Source organism: Orycteropus afer, unplaced genomic scaffold, assembly GCF_000298275.1.
Source record: "Orycteropus afer afer isolate SDZICR_OR568_19922 unplaced genomic scaffold, OryAfe1.0 scaffold00094, whole genome shotgun sequence".
NCBI lineage: Eukaryota > Metazoa > Chordata > Mammalia > Tubulidentata > Orycteropodidae > Orycteropus > Orycteropus afer.
The window spans coordinates 9,736,503-9,745,866 of record NW_006921681.1 but is presented as its reverse complement, the minus strand read 5'-3'; the positions used below and the strand labels follow the sequence as shown (position 1 = coordinate 9,745,866).

The window sequence follows — 9,364 nt, the reverse complement described above, 5'->3', positions numbered from 1 at the left end:
GTAAACTGTGGTCAATGACATGAGACAAAATATATGTGAACAGCTGTATGGAAAGTGAATTTGCTCTGTAAATCTTCACCCAAATCACAAAAAAAAAAAAAAAGAGATGTACAAAATCCCTCTTTTGAGAGGTTACTGACAAGACCCTCCCTAGTTTTTCAGTTTGGGACTGTGTTTTAAACATTCCTAAAGGGAGGTAGGTTATCTGCCCAATTCTTCCAAACATTCAAGCAAGAGATGCCATAAGTTCCCCTGGTAATGTGTGCCACTATCTCAAAATCCTTTGCTTGGCGGAACAACAAAATTCAAATCACTCTTGCCCCTAAAATCATATGCTATAAGCAGCATGCTCTTTGCACATATATATTTATATGGGCAGTCACTATATTTCTGATGGGACTGCTCAATGTGCTTTGCTGCAAAAATGTAGTTTCTTAGTGCCAGCTGCTATAAAAAGAACAGACAGCATTTTCCTCAGAGTCTATCCCAACTATAGCTCCAACTTAATTCCAGCCACCCTGTGGGAGCTTGCTTTGGAAAGTGTATTGGGGCAAGCTACCTTAGCAGAAAGCCAAACTCAGCATGAAGCAGCCTTTGCCTATTCAAGGGATGGAACAAACAAACGTGAGAAAAAGGAAACTATCCTCAAAGACAGGATTAAATAAAGTTTATTTCTTCTTTTAAAAATCTTAAAATGTCAACTTTGAGAAAACAGCTTGCATTTCAAGGGAGAATTAATACAAATTCACTTTTTAAAAATCTGAAAACTACGCTTGGTAAAGACTCTTTTATTAATAAATTCTCAAGCACTTAAACATATCCCTGACTCCCTATGGGATCCAGAATTAATATCGAAATGTTACTCTGTCAGTTCTTCCTTCTATAACATGACTCTTTATATCTGCATGGTCCAATACAGTAACCAGTAGAAGTATATACAAACAAAACTAAACTCACTGCCATTGAGTTGATTCCAACCCACAGAGACCCTCATTGGGTTTCCAAGACTATAAATATTTACAGAAGCAGGCTACCTCATCTTTCTTCCACATAGCGGCTGGTGGGTTCGAACCACCAACCTTTTGGTTAGCAGCCAAGTGCTTTAATCACTACACCATCAGAACTCCTTGTAGATGATTATAGCTATTTAAATTTAAGCCATTTAAAATTAAACAAAATAGAAAATTAAGTTGCTTCTCTGCACTAACAACATTTCAAGTGCTCAGTAGTTACATGTGACTACCCATACACCACCATCAAATAAATTCAGACGCATAGCAACCCTCTAGGACAGAGTAGTACTGCCCAACAGAATTTCCAATGCTGTAAATCTTATGGAAGGAAATTGCCCTATCTTTCTCCCAAAGAACAGCTGGTGGGTTCAAACCACCAACTTTTTGGTTAGCAGCTGAATGCTTTAGCCACTGTACCACCAGAGCTCCTTCCACATGTGACTAATGGTTGCCATACTGGACACTGCAAAACAGAGCATTTTCATCATCACAGAAAGTTCTACTGGACACTCACTTACAGATGGCTTCCCAAAACTCAAGACTACACAGTGCTTTGCAATCCTTGGAAATTATATACTAAAAGAAGAATGCCCTGTTGACATCTTAAACCTATAGTTCATTGTTGTTGCTAGTTGCCACTGAGTTGATTCCCACTCAAGATAACCTCATGTACACAGAGAACTGCTCCATAGGGCTTTCAGGGTTATGACTATTCAGAAACAGATTGCCAGGCCTGTCTTTCAAGATGTCTTTGGGTGGGTTCGAACTGCCAACCTTTCAGTGTCCTTAAGTGGTGGCGAGATATGTGGTAACACCAAGTGTATTTTATTGTATTTTTAGCCTCAAATTCTAACCCTGTTTCTGACCCAGTCTTCTCTTTTGCATCTAGGCAAGTCACTTAACCTCTGCTTCACTTTCACAGAAAACAATGCTTCTTACCCTCTTAGGGTTTGCAAGTTTTAATGAATGCATGGGAAATGCTTGGTGGGTGAAAAGGATTCTAAGTGTTCCTATTATTTTCCTGAAAAACAAAAATTCAAGCCAAACTGATACTCTCCTGACACAGGTGAGTCTGAAATTAAACAGAGCCCAGACCTCAAAAGGGTAGTTTTAGGTGGCTCTTTAGATCCGAAGGAGAACAGATCTGCGTTGATAGCAATCTAGCATTCAAAGAACAGATACCTGACCCAATGCCAAATGAGAAAATCAGCACTTGCAGTCAGGCCAAAATGTATGGCCAGCTTAATCCTCCAAGCCAGGGGTCATCAGCTAATGGTTTCAAATCTCCCCCTGCCCAAAACATAACCCACCAATGTTATAGATCAGCCCTGGGCGATTTCCTTGCTGGATGACTTTCAAAGCTCGGACACCACTACCACCATCCAGTGAGAAGCCCTGACACCAGCCCGGCATGCCTTCAGGATGAATCCCCCTTCCGATTCTCATCGTGCAGCTGTGGGGCAGAAAAGCAAAGAGGTATAGATTCATCCATAAGAAAGTCATATCTACCTAGTATAACCAAGACACACAAATGTAGCTGTCACCCCAAATTAGATCTCTAATATTAACTCTCTTTCTTACTCTCATGTGAACCCCAAATACAGCAAGAATGGTCTTAGAGGTAGCCACAGTACAATAGCATGAAATGTATTAACATCTATAATTAATATTTTAGGAGAAAACATTATCACTCTATGAGCATAAGACATAAACAAACTGTTATAATTTCTATTATTTGCCCCCAAAAAACAAAGATTCAAGCCAAATAGATACTTTCCTGACTCAGATGTTTCAACGGTTCATGAAAAAAGCACAAAGAAAGTATGTACAGAAGATGTAGCTAATAACTGGCACTGTTGCAATGGCAAGGCACTATATTACATTGACCAACTTGACTTGTCACAGATTCTGGAAACATAATTCCCAATGTGAGATCTAGCTCTACTACAAACAAGCCAGGGAATCTTGGACAGGCAACTCTCTCTCTGAGCCTCAGTTTCCTCATCTTAAAATGTAACAGTGCCCTACCTAATCCATTGGGACATCAAATAACGTGGCCTATGCAGAAATGCTTTGGAAACTGAATTCCACAGATGAAACAAACTGTTCCAAATGTGAAATCCTAGATCTAAAATTTTCAAAATCCTTTCAGGAAAAAAGCAAGACTGGGCTTTGCTGAGCATATCAAATGGTTGTCTGTATCTCCTACCATGTACAGTACTTTAATCTTCCCCTCTCCTGGACTCCAACACAAATCTAGATTCTAGCCCTCCCTGGTAAATACATCTGCACCCATTGAAGTATAATACTCCATAAATTTTCCTTTTAAGCTTTCAGCATAAAACTAGACATGGTATTTTAGCAGTACCAGATATGCCCATTTATCTTTGGATTAGGGCTAAAAATCAGAATAATCCTGTAGAAAACAGAATGTGATAACCAAGGACAAAAGTGTATCACTGCTCCAACCACACTTCAAGAGGACATGTTATCCAGCCCTCACAATATTCACTTTTCCCTGCCTTTAAACACACAGTGAGTGCTCTGAGCTCTCGAAATAGCACATTTTATTTCAAGGGTAAAAGGGGTGGATTTAAAAAACTTATGCAAGATGATCTGGATTGGATTAACAGGGATAAAGACTTTACCAAAGGGCTAGTCTATCTCCACTCTGTCAACTTCTCTACCTGTACTAAAAGCTTACAAGGCAAGAGAAAGTGCAGAAAACACAAGGGGGACCATGTGGATTTCTCTTCACTGGCAGTATTATATAATGAATAGGAGAACTACTTCAATACATGTAAAATAAAACTAGTTTCATTTGCTTTCATTATAAACCAACCAAATGGTTTATTTTCCATATCAAATAACACAGAAATTAGATCCAAAAAAAATCCCATTAGGTCATGGTTCTATTCCCCTGCCAAGTTAGGACTGTTATCTACAGTATATTTTTACTTACACGGATATACTATAGCTTTTGCTAATTTTTTTCCCCTTCCCTAGGAGCTTATTTCCCCTTCTCATAAATAACTGTACTCACAGGTTTGGCTGTTCTTTGTCAGCATAGCAGAATAAGAGAGGGCTCAGGCTCCGGGCCAGCTCATGTTCTTCAAACTGGCCTGCAGCATCTGTCTTCGCATTGTCCTGTCTGAAGATCAGTGGTAACCCTTTAGAAAGGAGGGAAAAAGTTTACATCAATCCCACCCAGTCTATCCAAGGCACATGTTAAAAAGGAAGAAAACAAAAATCTTCTGGGGTAAAATAGTGAAAATTGAATTTATTTATTTATTTATTTATTTAGTGAGCTCAGTTCATGTCTAAAAGGACAATTTTGATCATGATTAAGCACCTATTATGGAAGCAGGAAAGTTCTAGCAGCTTAGATTGTTGAAGTAATCTATTTGCATTGGCTCCATTTAGTTAGCTGAGCAAATAAATCTGAATTCCCATCACTAGCACCAAAGCTCTGCTTGAGCAGACCCTGTACATACCTGTTTTGTTAATCAGCCAATATGGAGCAGAAATGTAGATCTTTAAGGATCCTTCTGCACGACACACAATCCGGATGGTGAGGTTTAGCTGCCGCCGGTTGATGTCATAGAGTCGCATTCTCACCATATAGTTTTGGGTTCCAGGTGGAATGAGTAATTCTTTACAGAGTGGGAAATTCTCCAGTGATACCCCTAGAAAAGACATAAGCCATTGTCTTTCTGGGTCATCACCTTATTTTCTGAACATAGCCCACAGCCAAACTAAATTGGCTTTAGTTTGTTTTTGGAAAAACCACTAACTATGTATCTAACTGGTTAAAAAAAAAAGAAAGAAAGAAACTCATTAGAATGGCCATTTTCCTCTAGCTAGCATGAGAATATAAGGAACTCTCGTGGTGCAGTGGTTAAGTGCTTGGCTACTAACCAAAAGGTTCAAAGCCACTAGCCACTCCATGGGAGAAAGATGTGGCAGTCTGCTTTCTTGAAGATTACAGGCTTGTAAAACCTACATCAGTTCTACTCTGTCCTCTAGGGCTGCTATGAGTTGGAATTGATTCAATGGTAACAGTTTGGTTTGGTTTAGGGTGAGAATAAGTATGAAGCAAAGTAGAGGGCCCAGGAATCATATTAGGGAGTCTAAGCTGCATGATCAGAAGAGGATCAGGATGCCAAAGAAGCTTTCAATAAGAGCTATGATTATTAAGATGGCACAGGACTGGGCAACATATCATTCTGTTTATATATAAAGTTTCCATGAGTCAGAGCTAACCCAATGGCAACAACAACTTATCTATCAGGCCCTGTGCTAGGTGCCTGAAATACAGTAAATGCAAGTAGAGGGTAAGAGTCAAGGTTCCATAGACAATCTGCCCAGCTTCATATCCTTAGGCTGTCCTTACTAGGTGTGTAATGTGGGGCAAGCTATTTAATCGCCCCACGTCTCATATGCAAGGCTGTTATTAAAAGTGATAATCCACATAAAGCATGACCCTGAAGACAGAGAGTGTTGGGTGTGTGCACAGCAGTGATAAGACAAAAGGATATTTCTATTTAATCAATATAAGTATTCACTGAAAAAATATGAATACTTGTTGGAAAAATATATTAGAAATCTACTTATATACTTATACTTATCTACTTATATGCTTCAGTATGTACAACCAGCACTGTACTATTTTTCTCTTTGAAGTTGAGGCCAAGTCACTGAAATGTAAGCTTGGCACTATGGGATACCCAGTAAACTCATGGAAACTTTACATATAACTTTATATATGTTCTTCATCTGTAAAATAAAGATAATGAACTATGGGGCTATTGGGATGATTCAATGAGACATGGAAACCTTATATAAACCTGTACAAGCCTATACAAAACTGTAAAAAGATAAATATATAAGTTATTATTTCAACATGTCTATATAGCACAATGGTTAAGCGCTCACCTGCTAACCAAAAGGTTGGTGGTTCAAACCTACCAGCCACTCCACAAGAGAAAAGACCTGGTAATATTCTCCCTTAATGATTACAGCCAAGAAAACTCTATGGGGGCAGTTCTACTCTTACAGGGGGTCGCTATGAATCAGAATTGACTCAATGGCATATAACAACAATGACAGTCTTTAAGAAACACACTTCTGGCCAAACTCCGTAAGTGTCTCTTTGCTTTAAGCACTGCAAATATAGTAATGATTCTCTATCCTAACACTTCATTCATCCATAAAACTGAAAATTACTTCATGCATAAACATTCCAAACCTCAATTTCTTCATCAGTAAAATGAGGCAAACAAATACCTCTTGCTATGAGGATTACCTAAGATCATGGATATGAAAGTGCCTGGCATAATGCCTAGAGTATTGTGTATGCTTATGTTTACTTAGTAGATGCGTCTCCTTCCCTGAAAGGAGAAAGGCATATTATTTTGCTCATGGCAGAAACAGTAAGTGCTCAATTACTAGCTGAAAGATTGGCAGTTCAAACTGACCCAGAGGTACCTCTGAAGATAGTCCTGGCAATCTGCCTTCAAAAGGCCACAGCTTTGAAAACTCTATGGAGCACCTCAACCCTACCTACATCAGGTTGCCATGAGTCAGAATCAACTTGATGGCAACTAACAATAACAACAATAGCTAGCAGTTTGAAAAGGCTAAATCCCTTCCCTACACACACAATGAGCAAGCAACATAAGAAAAATGCTCTGGTGAGTACTTCCTCTGTGAATTTTGTGCATTTGTTCAGTTTTGTCTTTAAACAATTTTCTCAGATTTTTTTTTTAAATTGCATGAATTCCTTTGAGCTAGTGTATTGAGATATTATACATATCACAATTTCTCCAATATGTTTACAAAATACTCACATTATAAAATAATTATGAAATATTCATTGGTATTTCCATAGCAATAGTACAATTGCTTGGCTAATTCCTTACCCAGTTCAATATTCTGGGATGTATCAGCTGTGTGGAGAGCTGTCTCTTTGCCAGGTTTCAGTGTCCCATTAATTGGCATTCCTTTAACATAAAAATCAAGTTCACAAGGTAGCAAGTTGCATATTACCACAGTTGGCAGGAGGTAAATGGTATGCCCAGGCTGTCTGAAAATCTGTTTTGCACTATCAGAAAATATGTTTGAGGGCATGTAATCTGGATAATTCTCTTTCTTTATAGCCACACAAAACCTATGAAGAAAGACAAAACGATGTGAAAACTACCAGCTTGACTGAAAAATCTTCAATTTTTTCTCTTCAGCTGAGTATGAGAAAGTACAAAATTATTCAGTAATTCAGAAAGATATTTGTAATTTTTAATCCAAATGCATTCATTGAGGTATAATACATAATAAAATGTAGATTTAAAATGTTCAGTTATATGTTGAATAATTATATACACCCCTATAACTACCATCCAAATAAGAGTATTTCTTTTACTCCCAAAATTCTTGTGCCCCTTTCCAATCTATATCCTTTACCATCATTCAAGCAACCACTTTCTGACATTTATCATTATAAATAAATATAATAGCTTTATATAATATAAATATATTATAAAGGCTATAATATAATAGCTTTCCCTGTTCTTGAACTACAAATAAAAAGAACATGCAGGATGCACTACTCTTTACATCTGGCTTATTTTGCTTAACATAAAGTTTTTGAGAATTAAACTTCATTGTAGTCATTTAAAGTAGAACAATTGGTCTCTATGAGCCTGGAGTAACAGAGGAAGAAAGAGAGTCAAGAATAGGAGGAGAAAATGGAATGTGTGGCTAATTATCTCCATGAACAACTGCCTCCTCTGTCATGAGACCAAAAGAAATGGATGGTGCCCAACTACTGAACATTTTGATTAAAGATTCCATAGCATAATCCTGATCAAAAGGGGGAAAATACAGAACAGAATTTCAAATTCTCATGGACTCCAGAATTTCTTGCTAGATGAATCCCTGAAACCATTGCCCTTAGATAATCTTTAAACCTTAAACCAAAAATATTAAATGCAATCTTCTCAAAACTAAGTAATAGTTTAGCTTAACTAGTCTGCTTGAGCATTATACTCTTTTAAGATCTATCTATAGGGGATCAAATTGACAGTATCAATTCAAAAGATTAGATAGGAAACTCAGGGGGCAGTGTGTTTATGTTAATGAGGGAATAAATTTGGAGAATGAGGATGAAAATAATTGTGCAACTCAAAGAATAGAACCAATGTCACTGAACTGTATGTGTAGAAATTGTTGAATTGATGTGTATATTCTGCTGTGTACATTCTCAAAAAAAAATTATTTAAAAAAATACTTCATTGTATCAACAGTTCATTATTTTTCATTGCCCAGTAGTATATCATTTTAAATATATAATTTTTAATTTATCTATCATCCTGTTGACAGACATTTGGGTTATTTCCAGTTTAGGGCTATTATGAACACTCTTGCACAAGTATTTCTGTGGACATATGTATTCATTTCTCCTAGATAAATATCTAAGAATAAAACTGCTGGGTCATAGGCAGATGTGTCTTGAACTTTTATAAAAAGTCACCAAACATTTCTCTGAAGTGGTTGTACCAATTTACATCCCCACCAGCTACGTACAAGAGCTCAGGTATCTCCACATCCATATCAATATTTGGTGTTGTCAATCTTTTTTATTTTATCCATTCCAGCAAGAGTGTAACATTCTTTACTATAGTTCTGATTTTCATTTCCCTGATGATTAATGAGGCCAAGCATTTCTTCATGCATCTACTGGCCATTTATATAACCTCTATAAGCCTTTTGCCTACCTTTTTTTTATTAGGTTGTTTTTCTTTTTATTGTTGATTTCTAGGAATCCTTCATATATTCCATATAAATTATGAATATTTCTTCCACTTCTGTGGCTTGTCTACTCATTTTCTTATTGTTGTCTTCTGATAAACCAAAAATTTTAATTTTAGCAAAGTTCAAATTATCAAGTTTTTCTTTGATATGTAAGGCTGTTTGCCTAGAGAAGGTCATAAAAGATATTTTCCTGTTTCTTGTAAAGCTCTATGATTCTGAGTTTTACACTAGGTCTACAACTCTAATTAATTTTTGTGTATGGAGTGAGCTAAAGGTTCATTTCTTCCATGTTATTGTTGGAAGAAATTGTTTTCGGTAGATGTTGTCAAGTTGACTTCAACTGACCCCAATGCAACACAGTAGAATGCCCCATGGGGTTTTCTAGGCTGCAATCGTTATGTAAGTAGAGTGCCAGGTCTTTCTCCCATGGAGTGGCTGGATGGGTTCCAAGCACCAAGCTTTTAGTTAGCAGCAGTGCTTAACACTACCAGGGCTCCTTATATTTTCCATATGCATATCCAATTGTTCCAGCAATATTTGTT

The 9,364-nt window shown here is 37.2% G+C and overlaps 1 protein-coding gene across 1 annotated transcript in view; it reads right to left on the bottom strand.

Moving 5' to 3' along the window:
• The window catches only part of VPS13D (vacuolar protein sorting 13 homolog D), a 435,877-nt gene that overhangs the window by 232,215 nt on the left and 194,298 nt on the right, over positions 1-9,364 (bottom strand). Inside the window, exons 46-49 of the mRNA XM_007942672.2 lie at positions 6,935-7,182; positions 4,508-4,699; positions 4,057-4,183; positions 2,324-2,466 (exon numbers count right to left, since the gene is read on the bottom strand). Of these exons, the coding sequence (XP_007940863.1) occupies positions 2,324-2,466; positions 4,057-4,183; positions 4,508-4,699; positions 6,935-7,182 (710 nt within the window). The remainder of the gene's footprint in view (positions 1-2,323; positions 2,467-4,056; positions 4,184-4,507; positions 4,700-6,934; positions 7,183-9,364) is intronic.